The sequence below is a fragment of the Canis lupus genome, chromosome 12 (assembly GCF_048164855.1).
Source record: "Canis lupus baileyi chromosome 12, mCanLup2.hap1, whole genome shotgun sequence".
Lineage (NCBI taxonomy): Eukaryota > Metazoa > Chordata > Mammalia > Carnivora > Canidae > Canis > Canis lupus.
The window spans coordinates 43,759,864-43,773,875 of NC_132849.1; the positions used below are offsets into that span (position 1 = coordinate 43,759,864).

A 14,012-nucleotide genomic window follows, 5' to 3' on the forward strand; every position below is an offset into this window, starting at 1 on the left:
CCACTGCCTGTTTTGAATGTATGCTTTCCGGTATTTTATGTGGCCTTTGAAAGCTGCCTTCAATCCTTTCTGAAACAGGGGAATAAATCAACCAACCAAAACCACCACAACAACAAACCCCCCAAGCAAAAGCCTCATAACTTAGGGATAATACTTATTTACTTTACTATTCTGAGATGTGCTGAATAAGACTGCATCCACCATGCCTCTCCTTTATGATTGTACTGTAGATGTTGACAGGTTTCCTCTCCACCTCCCCCAGGGGTCTGAGCAGTCCCTGCCTTTCATTACAGCAGGCTCACCTGGCCATGTTCACAGGGTTGAAACCAACCAGGACAGGCAAGAAGATGGCTGGGTTGTCCATGCAGTAATCCATCTGGCCTGCCACAAAGGGAGCCTGACAGAGGGTGGGGTAGAAAGGACGCATGATGAGAGGGGTTACTCTAGTGTTGCCCACAAGGCCCATGAGCATCAGAATCCCCCAGAATCCTTGCTAGAAATGCCTATTCCTAGGCCCAGGTAAGATCTACTGGGTCCACAGTGGAAGGGGAAAGCTCCAGGCCTGTATTTTTAACAAGTTCCTCCAAGGAAATCCTCTGTGTGGTAAAGTTTAAAAGCTACTGAACTAAATTGTATGCTCCTGAAAGTCAGTGTCCTGCCCTCCTGTGTGCCTCCTTCCACATCTAGCATGGCTGGACTCATTTCTACTTAGTGAATTGTTCAAATCCATATGCTGCAGCGGTGAGAGAAGATTGTGGGTCACCTCACCAAGTTGGTGCTTCTCAAACAGACTACCTGGAATCTTGTTAAAATGCAGATTCAGACTCGGTAGTTCTGGGGCAGAGCCTGAGATTCTGCATTTCTAGCAAATCTTAGGAGATACGCATGTTGCTATGCAAGGACCATGCTTAAGTAGCAAGAGACTGGTCCAGGGGTCAGCTTTTTCTGTAAAGAACAAGAGTAAATATTTTAGGCTTTGGGGGCCCTACGATCTCTGTGAAATACTTAACCCTACCGTTGTAGCAGGAAGTGGCCACAGATACAAAGTAAACACCCACAAATGGCTATATCTCAATAAAACTTTATTTACAAAAAGAGTCAGTGGCAGGACTGACCTGGCAGTGTAGTTTGCTGACCCTAGGAATGTCCATCTACCTTGGTCGTTGAATGGATTGATACACAGGTATTCTGAAATAGGATCCTTTCCCTGTCATCCCACATTCATGCAACTGGATCTTAATTGGTGAGAGTAAAATCAAAATTCCATGTGCAAACCCTTTCTGTTTTCTAGCCCCCACTTCATCAACCTATTTACCATGCTATGGAACAGTCCCACCCCTTCCTCCCTTTAAAATGGTTCCACTAAGCCTGTCTTCACACTCACAGAGAGTCCCACGGAAATGCCAATGACAATCACCCTCTTCTTCCCAGCAGCCACCTAGGAGAGGAAGATGAGTGAGACAGCGCCACAAGGAACTAGAATACAAACCTATTGCGTGGGGATGTTGGGGTCAGCACTGGAGGAGGGAATGGGCTGTGGCTGGAGTGGGGGCTTTTATATCATCATGACAAGGGACAGACAGAGGTGTCTGGTTGACTGGCGACTAGTTAAACACATACCTTTTTCAGTTCTTCAATCCCGTGCAGGGCACTGTCTTCTGTCCCCTCCCTAGATGCCACCACAGACCTAAGAGGACAGACTCCAGGTCAGTGGCACTGGTTTGGAAGCAGAAGTCTATGGTATACTAAGACAGAGAACGGACTGCTTTGAAAGAAGGGACTGAGGGAAAAGCTATCATAGACTGAATACTCTCTATTTGCTAGACGCCATGATCAACACTCTATAGGGCTGAAAAACTCACATACCTACCTGCACTGCTCTGGTCAGGTAACACATGTACGTGAAGTGGGCCAAGTGTAAGGCAACAAGAATGACAGGGACCAAGCAAGCTGGACACAATCTTCACCTAAAAGTCTTCAAATGAAACTTCCAAAAAACACTATCCAGGCCACACAAAATATTCATAGGCCAACTTGGCTTACCTGTCACCTCCTGCAATGAGGTAGGTGTAAAGAGGTTTCTGTCCTAGACCTTTCATCAGCTGGTTAAAGGAGACCTGTCACGGGCGAGAGGACATGAAGTAGTGATGACAGGGAAGGAAGCGATTATCTTGGATTTTTGACACCTAGAGGGTAGGGGCTGTATAGGGATTCCCTTAGACCAGTGCTTAAGCCAGTACTGCTGGGAATCTGGCACTTAAAATGATTGATTGGGGGTGCATGGGCTGTAGAGACATGAGTAATAGTGGGGCTCAAGTGAGTTCAGAAGGTATGGGGCTCCGTGGTAAGATCTAGCTGTTGGAAGAGAGGGCTAGAGGGGACCACCTAGGAGATTAGCTATGATGAGCTTTATGGTCCTGAGAGTCACCCAGATAAGGCAGAGGGAGGATGGGGATCAGGGTACTCACCGACATGAGAAATGCCATCCTGCCAGAGGTACCCCCTCCACTCAGCACCACCAGTCCCCCCTCAGGCTCCTGAGAAAGGAAAAGAACACCTATGTCACCAGGGCCTAGCTCAGGTTGGGGGGAAGCATATTCTTTCTTTGTCAACAGCAGAAGAGCAATCGTGGAGACTGCTTAACCCTCCTCTTACGACAAAAGGAAATAGAACATGGGCAATATGGTGTCACAGAAAGAACACTGTTTTTGAGAACGAAACTTCAGTCTGACTCCCAACTCTGGCTTAGCTACTTATTCCAACCCTGACTTGTTCCAGGAAGGACTGAGAGCAGCTTTGTCATCAACCAACCAATCAATTAAAACAATGTTCCCCAGCAATCACTAGCTGGATATATTTGGGCAAGCTACTGTGATTGTTCTTTGTTTTCCTATCTGAAAAAAAAAAAAAAAATGGAGACCATAACACCAATTTCACAGAGTTTTGCAAAGGTAATGAGTGGGAAAGTACAATGTCAATTATAAAGTATTACGCAGGTAACAGTTATTATAATTACTGTTGATTAATAAGATGACAATAAAGATCCCAAAGGGAGGACTGGGAGAAAGGAGAACTGCGATGGAGCAAAATGAGAAAGGGAGGTCAAGAAAAGAGAAAGGTGGAGGGAGCAGAAGTTCAGGAGGAGGGCAGATGGAGAGTCTGTACCTTCAGCACTTCCTGAACTTTTCCAGCCACTTGTACCATGGTAGTCAGAACTGATTCACTATACAGTCGCTGTAGGGAACAGGCAGAAATCAGGAGCCAGGTAAAGGACAGAGGATTTGGCACGGGGGTGGGAGTATGGGTGTAACTGGTGAAGTGGAGGGGCCCTTGGGTCTCAAACATCAAGGACCGTGGTCTGAGAGAGCAGACGTTAAGATGTGGTTGGAGTTGGTATCTTTATTTTCAGTGGCCAGGGCATGGGTCTGGGTCACCTGGTATGTGGGCATGATTTGCCCCTCCTCCTGGAAGATCTCAGCATCACATTGCCCCAGCAATCGAACAATTTGCTCGGCGTCTGCTTTGTCCAAGTCCTGGGTCAGTGGATTTGACTTCTCTGTGATTGGCAGGGCTGCCTCATACCCAGACAACTGGAGGGAAAGGGGCACAAGAATACAGTCAGGAAGCCAAAGCCTCATTCATGCCTGCTGATCTGGAGGTAAGAGTGGCAGCAGACACAATGTTTGGACACACACACACACATCCACCCCACCCGAGGATTTAGCCTGCGCTCGGTACTCTGGGCCTAATAGGGGCAGAAGATCAGGAAGGAAGATGAGAAGGAAGAGAGGGAGAGTAGAAACCCAGCATGGAGGGAAGTCCAGACGAGACATGATTCTAGGAATCAATGCAGAAAACCGACATGTAGAAGGGGGTCTCACCTCCCACTTGCCAGGCTCTGGGGTCTCAATCACATGTTGAAATCGTTTTGTGCTGGGCATGGTCACACGCTGTGGACACGCTGTCGTGCCTGCCTCTTCAGCCACACAAACCCTTCTGTCACGCTAACTGCTTCCAGCTGGCAGGGCCTTATCTGAGCTACAGTGATGATTAACCCAAGTATCCTGGCCTCTCTGAGCACCACCCCCTCCAAGCACCACTTCCTGCACCCTTTCCTGGTCAGTAGACCCCCCCCCCCCCCCCCCCCCCCCCCCCCCCCCCCGCCAGCCCTCTGATCACCCCAGGGAAGCTCCTGGGGTTCCTCTGGGCATGTATGCAGACCCTCTAGCTTCAGCTTTGCCCCTGAGGGGGAAAACCTGAGGTTCATTACTCTTAACCTTTGGATACAATGACCTCTTCTCTGGATGGCCTAAAACCTGGAAGTGCAGGATAAAACCCAGGCCCAGGCCCAGGCCCAGGGCAGTGAGAATCCCTGAGCAAGAGTGCCCTGGGACCAGGATGCATCAGGAGGCCAGAGATCAGGGTCCTCAGGGACAGCAGAGGTCAGAGGACCTGGGCCATGGTTTGATCACATGCTCAGAACACACAGTCCTCCCTGCTCCTCTTGCTCCATTTCACTCTTTCATCTCAGAAGGAAGGCAACAGAAGCTTTGGAGCCCCAGGGGGGCACACGATGAACTGAATATTAGAGGCAAAAGTACCACAGAAATAGAAATGCTGCAATGAGAATTAGAAACCAAAGCATCTGTCCTAAATATAACATTAGCCAACATTTATTTACACTGAACCATGCACTTTTCACATAAGGTATCTCATTGGATACATCAACACTAAGAAGATGATATTGACACCCTCATTTTTCAGATGTTGAAACTAAGGCTCAGACAAGTTAGGTCATTGCTGAAGATCACACAGTTGACAGAATTGGGACTCACACCCAGGCTGTCACTCCAGATCTCATGAAATACCTGAAAGATTTACATGTTTGTTGAATGAATGAAGTAACTAACAGATTGGTACAAATTAATGATAATCCTTGACTCACACAGTGTCATAAATAAGATTTTTTAAAGACATTCCCCACCATTGTCTCATTCGATCCTGCCAACGGCCCTATGAGGTTCTGGACGCTCTGATTTTAGGAAACCTGACACTCGGATGACCAATTTCTCGGCGCCAGGCAGTAAGTGGCAGAGCTAAGACAAGACCGTAGGTCGCTGCTCTTTAGATTCCTCCCTATAAACCCAGCAATCTCAATCGCTGTATCTCCGGCTCTTCACACGCCAGGACACATAGGTGATGCTCAAAAAATATTTGCTTAATAAATTCAAGAATGAATGAGAGAGCGAAGAGAATCAATATCACATTATGAATGGGGAAGAGATTTAAAAGCTGACGCAGTCTACAAGTAGGAGATTGTTAGAACAATTCTCTCCGCCACGCTATCCCCTCCCGCAGGGGAGGTGGAATTCTCCTCCCAACTTGGCTAATTCCACCCTGGGAAGGAGGGGCCCTCCAGGTGTCGGAGACCCTCGCACCCGCGGCTCTCCCCACGCCCCCGCAGGCTCCTGGGACCCAGCCGCGAGCAGAGGCAGGGGGACCCGAGAGGCCGCCAATGGGAGGGTCGTGGGAGGAGCCCCGGGAGAACGGGGTCGGAGGCGGGGGGGATGAGGGGGATGACGGCGGCGAGAACCCCAGCGGGGCGGGGCGGGCCGGCACGTCCCGCTCGGGCTGCGGCGGAGCGAGCCGGGCCAGCTCTGCAGAAGGCGGCGGCTGGCTGGCCGGGACGGTCACATCCCGCTGCAGGGGCCGGCGGGGCAGCCGCACTGCCTCCCGCACCGGGACTCAGGCCAGCGGCCAGGCCGCGCCGGCACCGCCCCCTGCCCGGAGACAGACTACGCGGCCCGTCCGAGCTCCGGGGGCCCCCGCAGCCCCGCGGCCCGCTCCCGCTACGCCTCCGCCTGCCCCCTGCCCGCAGCTCGGTCCGCGCTGCCCGCCGCGCCGGGCCCGCGCCGGGATGGGGTAGGGCCAGCGCCACCGCGTCGGGCGATGGGCCGCCCTCTGGGCACCGAGCAGCCCCCCGAGGCCTGACAGACCACGAGGACCGGCGGAGGTGGGTGTGGGCAGGGCAGAGCCGCCCACTGGGGACGCCCGGGTGATGCGGGGGCGGGGAAGGCGTGGGGAGAAGGGGGGCTCCCGGGCCGCTGTGGGCGGTGGGGAGCCCGGGACAGCGGCTGCCACCGAGCCGTTCTGGGCAGTCCTTGACCCCCGCCCCCACAACTCCTGCCACCTCCAGGAGCCCCGCCTGGATGTCAAGCGGATGCCCCGGTGCCTCCCAGCGGACTCGGTGGGGACCATGGCTTCGCTGATGCCTCTCTCCCCATATTTAAGCCCCACGGTCCTCCTGCTGGTCAGTTGTGACCTGGGCTTTGTGCGAGCAGGTGAGTAAAGGGGTAGGAGCATCAACCAGAGCTAGTCCGCCGGTGGAACCTGTTAATCTGTTAACTCTGGCACCCACAGACCGACCTCCCTCTCCTGTGAATGTGACAGTCACTCACCTCAGAGCCAACTCGGCCACTGTATCCTGGGACGTCCCAGAAGGCAACATCGTCATTGGCTACTCCATTTCCCAGCAAGTATGAATCACCCTTCTGCTCCCTCAACCTGTGTCCTTGGATCTGTGAACATTCCTTCAGTTGCCCCCACCCCAGACCTCAGCTCACCACCTGGTGGTGGGGGAATCTGGGAGCGGGTGTTCCCTGGCTCCGGCTGCCCTTCTCACCCTTACTCTGTGGACTGCTTGCATGTTCAAGAGTCCTGGGACTGGTGTGAGACTGCCCTCCTGTCCCATCATCTCCCTGCAGCGACAGAATGGCCCTGGGCAGCGTGTGATCCGGGAGGTGAACACTACCACTCGGGCCTGTGCCCTCTGGGGCTTGGCTGAAGACAGTGACTACACAGTGCAGGTCAGGAGCATCGGCCTCCGAGGAGAGAGCCCCCCAGGGCCTCGGGTGCACTTCCGAACTCTCAAGGGTTCTGACCGGCTACCCTCAAACAGCTCAAGCCCAGGTGAGGGTCTCAGCTATTCTCCACCCCCGAAAGCATTGGATTCCCTGGCTTTTTTACCGGCCTTCAGCCTGTTATGTTCCCCCAATCAAGCAGCAGTCTAGCTTAGATGAATAAAAGGATGATTTAACTCATCATACTGCCAAGAAACGCAGGGAAAAGGTTGGCAGGGGACTGGGTATAAACAGGCTGATAATGAATCGTTTGGGAGAAGGGCTTAACCAACCTCAGTTCACGGCCACCACAGCCTGCGTGAGTACTCACCCACAGCCTTCCTGCTTTTTGGTCTCTAACTACCTGTCCACCAACAGCTTCCTAGAGAGGCTAAGAGAGGCAACCCTGTGATGGGTCGGTCTGCCCCGACACTAGTCCCCAGACTCTCCATCCTTACCTGTCTGCAGAGAAGAGCTCTCTAGCAGCTCCCCATAACCTGGAGGCTATCTCCTCCTCCTCAGGTGACATCACAGTGGAGGGTCTGGATGGAGAGCGACCCCTACAGACGGGGGAAGTGGTCATCATTGTGGTGGTGTTGCTCATGTGGGCTGGTGAGTGAGCAGCTGGACCGGGGACCAAGGACCGGGGAGTGGGGCTCAGTGCAGGAGGGAGGTGGTGAAGGAGAGAAGAGATAGGGAGAGATTTTGAGTGGGGAGATGCTTAGTCGAGGGGGGTGAGCAGAAGTTTGAGGAGAAAGGGTGCGTGGGTGGCTTCATGGCTGAGCATCTTCCTTTAGCTCAGGTTGTGGTCCCAGGGTCCTGGGATCAAGTCCCGCATCCGGGTCCCCACAGGGAGCCTGCTTTTCCCTCTGCCTATGTCTCTGCCTTTCTCTCTCTCTCTGTGTCTCTCATGAATACCTAAAAATTAAAAGTCATAAAAAATAAAGTTTGAGAAGAGGAAGATTAAGAGGGTGATGCTCACACGAGTACTAGAAATTCAAGGGTTCTCCTCTCAGGTTTTCTAGAAACTCTGTGGGTATCTCACTGCCCTTCACGGCTGTGAGTAGGGAGGTCAAGATCAAGGTGCAGATTGTATTGTTGTGTTTCAGCTGTAATTGGGCTATTCTGCCGTCAGTATGATATCATCAAGGACAACGACTCCAACAACAACCCCAAGGAGAAGGGGAAGGGGCCGGAACAGAGTCCTCAGGGAAGGCCAGTGGGGACAAGACAGGTGATGTGCGGTGAATGAGGGAGGGAACGGTGATCTTGCTTCTAGGAGCAGCCAGGGAAAGGGAGAAGGCCAAAGAGGGGTAGGAAAAGAGGGAAGATGGATATTTGGGATGCAGGCGGCTATTTCCTTCCTGAAATCAGAGACTCAAGCCTTTTTCTTTTACAGAAAAAGTCACCGTCCATCAACACCATTGATGTATGAGTGAAGAAACAGAACCAGAAAATGGATGCACTAACAACCTGGGGATGGGATAGGGTCAGGGAGAGCTTCAGGCAGTGATGTGCCCAAGAGTGAAGGATCCCACAGTTTCCCAGAGGGTAATGACACTCCCACAATCTCAGGCCTGGTATCCATCCTCTTTCCACTGTGAGCAGGGCCAGAAGGTAGGTCTCTTAGGGTCTGTGCCCCTGGACCTGAGGAATGGCTATCAGATGGGATATGTCCTTCCATCCCCCAGATCCAGGGGAGAGTCACTTGTTCAACCATATCCCACTAGGTCCCAAATGGGGCCCCCATTTCACCTGCATCAGGACTCTTGGCATCCCCAGCTGCCCCCACATCTTGCCTCTGGGTCTCAGAGAGGGGTGTTTCTTTGGCTACTTCCCCTCCCCCAGCAATGAAAAGGAATTGCCTGGGTCTGGAGGCAGATGCTGCACTGCACTACTCCAATGTCTTCCATGGAGCCTCAGGTGCTCCCCTCTCACCTGGTAGCCCATTCAGCTGCTGGTGATCTCAGCCCTTGGACATTTTTCCAATAAAGGTTCTTGGACAAACTGGAGCTGACTGTATGGTATACCGTATAGTATGTTGAAGACATTTCCCCACTGTCTCTCCCTTGACTACAAGGGCCTCTCACACCACCACCAACTCGACAGGAGCACTCTGATTTTAAGGTGTTATTTTGATTCTCTAGCCTGGGAGGGGGTGAGGAGGAGGCCAGAAATGGGTATAGAAAACTAGAGCCCTACTTCCTTTTGTTTTGTTCAGTGAGAAGGGGGGAGAAGCAAAAGAAAGGAAGATACCAGTTCTCCTGCACCAGGGGAAGTGAAAAGTTATACCACATGAGAGGGGTCAGTAACCTTTTAGGTTCACTGCCCACATTGATAACCAAGCTCTTCACCATTTATTCCTCCGATTCCTCCATCAAGCCTGAGTCAATTTCCAGAAAAGGACTGAATAGTATCTTGGGACAAAGGACAGAGCAGCTATACTAATGGATCCATGTGCTCCTATCCTGTGCATTCCCATACCTATTCTTCCCTGCCCTCTGGCTTTCCCTTTTGTCTGTCTCTGTTCATCCGGTCAAAGTCAATAATAATTGTAAAGTGTAAATGAGTTTATATTCACTCTCTGCCACTACATCCAGAGGAGGATTATGGAAATAAAACTGAGGGATTGGAATTCCCCTGTCAAAAGACTTATACTTTGGGTTCTGGGGCTACTTGTTTCCTGTATAAATAGGGGCTTTCCTCTACTCTTCCCTAAATACCAAGGGGCTGGGGGGGATGGTGCCAGTGAGAGAAATATCTATTGACATTTGCAACCACGGTGGGGGAAAGGCTTCAGAACCCAGAATCTGCTTGGACAGCATATGCTACCCTTTCTGGAGAAGTATAGGTCTTCTCAGCTTCAGATTTTTCCAGAGGAGGTATAAGAATAATTCTCCTAACTCGCCTTTTCTGCATCTCAGGCTCTGGTATGTTACAAGAATTTAGAACAATAATTCTGAAAGGGACCCCAGATCCCTTTCAGAATTATTGATCTATACAGATCAAGAAGTCAATATCCTTTTTACTTAACCAAGCTCCAACCCCAGTTATCACAGGACTTAATCTTAGGCAATCGGGCGAGCCAAGCTCCGGTTTGCCCTCTGCCTTGAACCACAAAAGCATCCCGATCTGGGCAGCAGTCTTTAATCCACTGCTACCTAATTGTATAGTAGCACCTCTCATTGGCCACTGGTTTCAAAACACTCATCTCTCAGACTCTGGACACATCGTTTCTTGGGATGGAAGTAGCACAGAGTATAAGAAGCATGGCATGGAGACAGGGAGCTAGGAGTTCAGAACGAATACACAGGGTGTTTAAAAGCACCAGCTCAGGCTTGAATCCCAGTTATAGCCTTTACTATTAGTTTGGGTAAGTGGCCCCTCTAATCCTGAGACTCCTGGTATGTAAAATGGGACTAATAATGCCAACCCCTTCAAAAGGCAGCTTTGAGATTGAATGAGATGATGCACAGTACCTGGCAGGCGCATACTGAGTATTCAGTTAGCAATCATTATTAGCCAGCCTTGCGATCCCCTGCGAGTCATATAACCTATTTGGGTTCAATTCCATCCGCTGCAAAACGTATGGAAGCAACTACCCTGATTTCCTCCGAGGTAGTGAAGATCAAAATAATGCATTCAGCCACACTTACTCGCAACACAGCGCGAGAAACACCGCGATTACGTAGGACCTCGAGGTGGCCTAGGACTCGTGGGCGTGGCTTGAGCTTGGGTTTGCAGGCAACGCCGGGATTGGCTCGTTAAGGAGAGGATTCCATCCCTCTCGTTGTCCCGCCCTAGGCCTCACTGCGCCTGCGCACGTTCTGTTTGCATCGCCGCGAACCTACGTGGTGACCTTGCGAAGTGTGTTGCGCCCCGCTCGCATCTGCGTCAGCGGCAGTCGCTGCGGCTGCGTGGCGGGTTGTCCAGGTAACCACGGGAGTTGTCGCTGACTGGTGGCAGCTGAGAGGCAGGTGTTCGTCATGCAGTTGAAGCACCTGCGGACCCTGCTGAGCCCTCAGGTGAGGAGTTGCGTGCCTCTTCCCTTCCCCGCCCGCCTTAACGTTGCAAAGAAAAGGGGGAACTGAAATGTCACGATGTTGAGCGCCTACTGTATGCGGAAGACTGAAGGCTCTAAGGATGATTCGACTCTGCTCGATAGTGTGCAGTAGGCGAGACGGGCCTCTTAGCCTCGGTAGCTTTCATGCCCGTTCATTTAACGTCAGTTGTGGACGAGGAGGCCCCGTGGTGGGCGCGCTTGTAAACTACGAGCCTAAGTCTGCACCCAAAGAAACGAGGGCTCTAGGTGCAAGCCCCAGAGGAGGGGTGCAGAAGACCTCACGTTCATTCTGATGATGAAGATTTCAGATTCAGAAGAGGCGGGGCCCTGGGGGAGGAACCATGCTAAAGAAAGGCTGCGTTTTGGAGCTGGGAGACCAGAATCCAAGTCCCAGGGCCAGCTCTACTTTAAATAAATGACCCAATACCGCTGACTTTGGCCCTCGTCACACAAAGTCTCTGAGTGGAAAACGGGAGTAACAATAATTAGCAACCTGAGGGGGATTTGGAGGAAGAGTTAAAGGAAGTAATGTACACAAAGGCCATTGCAAACTTAAAAGCAGTATTAAAACTGATAGACAAGAGAGGAGAGCAAAATTCAAAGGACAAAATCATACAAAGCTAGTGAAAATATCTGTCACAAGTGAATGTTTAATAGGTAGCAGGGCAGCATTAGTTGTTAAGATTGTGGTTTGTGGAATCAGACATACGTGGACTTAAATCTTGGTTCTGCCACTTCTAAACTGTGTATGTAAACCTGAGCAGATTACTTAACCTTTCTGAACCTCAAGTTTCTGGTTGTAAGATGTACCCAAAAATGGCATCTGTCTCAGCGTTATGAGGTAAAAGGAGAGTGCATATTAAGCACTTATCAAAGTGCCTAGCCTGTGGTAAGATCTTGTTAAAGATTAGCTTTCATTATTCTGTTCCCTACCTCATGTAATCCTTACGACTGCTGTGAGGAATCAGGAAGGCTTCACAGAAGTTGTGGCATTAGAACAGAGGGAAATGGGGATCCCTGGGTGGCACAACGGTTTGGCGCCTGCCGTTGGCCCAGGGCGCGATCCTGGGGACCCGGGATCGAATCCCACGTCGGGCTCCCGGTGCATGGAGCCTGCTTCTCCCTCTGCCTATGTCTCTGCCTCTCTCTCTCTCTCTCTCTCTCTCTCTCTCTCTGTGTGTGACTATCATAAATAAACTGAAACTTAAAAAAAAAAAAAAAAGAACAGAGGGAAATGAGAAGAAAAGAGAAGTGTACTCATTGGCTCAGTAAACTGCCCCTGAAAATGTAATTTAAAGATTTCTTTACCCTAATGGAATTATTGAAAATGAAAACCTCCTTCAGTCTTTGAAAATAGGATGTCATGATGCAGGGAAGGGCGAATGCCCAGAGTTGGCAAAATGATGAAGGAAGATGAACAATGGTTATTGAGGAGCCCTTCAAACCTAATTTAATCAAGAGTTGGAGGGTGGTGAAGGTGGTGGTGTGGCTATATTCTGACTCTGAGAATTTTGATAAAGAAAGCATTTTTTTTTTAAATCTCTGACTTCACAGGTAAGTGGATTAGGAGTGAAAATTAACAAAGTTTGAAACCAGAGCTCTAGAGCCCAAGTAATTAATCATGCAATTGGAGCAGAAGCTAAATGTTTAATTTCAAGGAGGGAAATCCTTAGTGCAGAACCATTAAGTGAGGACCAGGGCTGGTGGCAGACAGATGTGGCAAAAATAATTCACTGGGAGATGGTCACTTCTAAATTGGGCTTCTGTGCAGTGCATAGTCCTTGGGCGGGGGAGGGGGGATCCAAAAAAACTAACCGGGCGGCATATTCATCCTAAGTCTCAACTCTAATTGTCTTACTCCCTATTCTGGAACTTTCACTGTCTCTCCCTTTCCCACGAAATAAGCCCAAACTCCTTGGCCAAATTTCAAAGATCTTTCTTGAGCTGGACTCACTGTCTTTCCTGCCTTACCTCCTCTGTTCTATTTGCAAGGTAGTTGCAGCTAAATTAAATTATTATTTCTTGACCAGACTTGCCTTTGCTCATATCATTCCTTCTACCTCAGATAATTCCTCTCACTTAACTGCATCCATTCTTCAAAGCTTAAAGTTGATCATTTATTTTTTTCAAGATTTTATTTATTCATGAGAGAGACAGAAAGAGAGGCAGAGACACTGGCAGAGGAAGGAGAAGCAGGCTCCATGCAAGGAGCCCAATGTGGGACTTGATCTCGGGAATCTGGGATCATGCCCTGAGCTGAAGGCAGATGCTTAACCACTGAGCCACCCAGGTGTCCCAAAGTTGATCATTTATTTTATTTTTTTTTAATTTTTATTTACTTATGATAGGCACACAGAGAGAGAGGCAGAGACACAGGCAGAGGGAGAAGCAGGCTCCATGCACCGGGAGCCCGATGTGGGATTCGATCCCGAATCTCCAGGATCGCGCCCTGGGCCAAAGGCAGGCGCTAAACCGCTGCGCCACCCAGGGATCCCCCAAAGTTGATCATTTAAACATAAAATTACCTTAGGCTTCTCCAAACTATTACCATGCTTTGTATATGCCTCTCTTACGGGAGTTTTCCTGTTTTTGTACCCATCTTTTTTTTTTTTTTTTTAAGATTTCATCCATTTATTCTTGAGAGACACACAGAGAGAGGCAGAGACATAGGCAGGGGGAGAAGCAGGCTCCCTGTGGGGGAGCCCAATGCGGGACTTGATCCCAGGACCCCAGGGTTCATGTGCTGAGCCAAAGGCAGACGTTCAACTGTTGTTGAGCCGCCCAGGTGCCCCTGGTTTTGCTCCATCTTATTAGCCTGGGACAAGGACCATGTTTTGTTCTTTGTCCCCCTCTCAGTTCCTGGCCACATGCCTTTCTCAATAAGGTATTCAAAAAATATTGAATGAATGACTAAAGACCAAAACTTATTTTTTTAAAAAGACCTATCAGACCAATTGAATTTATTTCAGTAGCAGTCCTAGGATATGAGAGAGTGAGGCCATTGCAGGGGCACATTGGTACAGTTGATTTAGCATGCCACCTCTTAGTGC

General features: G+C 50.2%; 3 protein-coding genes across 7 annotated transcripts in view; 2 read left to right on the top strand and 1 right to left on the bottom strand.

The window, feature by feature from the left end:
- Positions 1-7,187, bottom strand: part of GCKR (glucokinase regulator) — a 34,386-nt gene extending 27,199 nt beyond the window's left edge. Inside the window, exons 1-8 of one of the 4 annotated variants that reach the window (XR_012005016.1) lie at positions 3,882-4,058; positions 3,435-3,590; positions 3,166-3,234; positions 2,469-2,537; positions 2,044-2,117; positions 1,621-1,687; positions 1,385-1,438; positions 303-397 (exon numbers count right to left, since the gene is read on the bottom strand). Coding sequence is in view for 3 of the 4 variants with exons in the window: in XM_072771450.1 (XP_072627551.1) it covers positions 303-397; positions 1,385-1,438; positions 1,621-1,687; positions 2,044-2,117; positions 2,469-2,537; positions 3,166-3,234; positions 3,435-3,590; positions 3,882-3,941 (644 nt within the window). In the remaining variant the exon portion in view is untranslated. Of the gene's footprint in view, positions 1-302; positions 398-1,384; positions 1,439-1,620; positions 1,688-2,043; positions 2,118-2,468; positions 2,538-3,165; positions 3,235-3,434; positions 3,591-3,881; positions 4,060-6,458 lie in introns of those variants that run through there. The other 3 variants (XM_072771451.1, XM_072771450.1, XM_072771452.1) reach the window with 3 other exon arrangements.
- FNDC4 (fibronectin type III domain containing 4) lies at positions 5,632-8,911 on the top strand. 2 transcript variants are annotated; one of them, XM_072771499.1, is made up of 7 exons: positions 5,638-6,013; positions 6,197-6,341; positions 6,421-6,536; positions 6,765-6,969; positions 7,422-7,511; positions 8,009-8,133; positions 8,299-8,911. In XM_072771499.1, the coding sequence occupies exons 2-7, from the start codon at positions 6,221-6,223 to the stop codon at positions 8,332-8,334; spliced, it is 693 nt and encodes a 230-aa protein (XP_072627600.1). In that variant the 5' UTR covers positions 5,638-6,013; positions 6,197-6,220; the 3' UTR covers positions 8,335-8,911. The 2 variants fall into 2 exon arrangements, with proteins under 2 accessions (XP_072627601.1, XP_072627600.1); XM_072771500.1 differs by lacking the exon at positions 8,009-8,133 and having other exon boundaries at positions 5,632-6,013.
- Positions 8,912-10,724: 1,813 nt separating this feature from the next.
- IFT172 (intraflagellar transport 172) overlaps positions 10,725-14,012 on the top strand; it is a 37,489-nt gene continuing 34,201 nt past the window's right edge. The window contains exon 1 of the mRNA XM_072771439.1: positions 10,725-10,924. Coding sequence (XP_072627540.1) covers positions 10,886-10,924 — 39 coding nt within the window. The 5' untranslated portion in view covers positions 10,725-10,885. The remainder of the gene's footprint in view (positions 10,925-14,012) is intronic.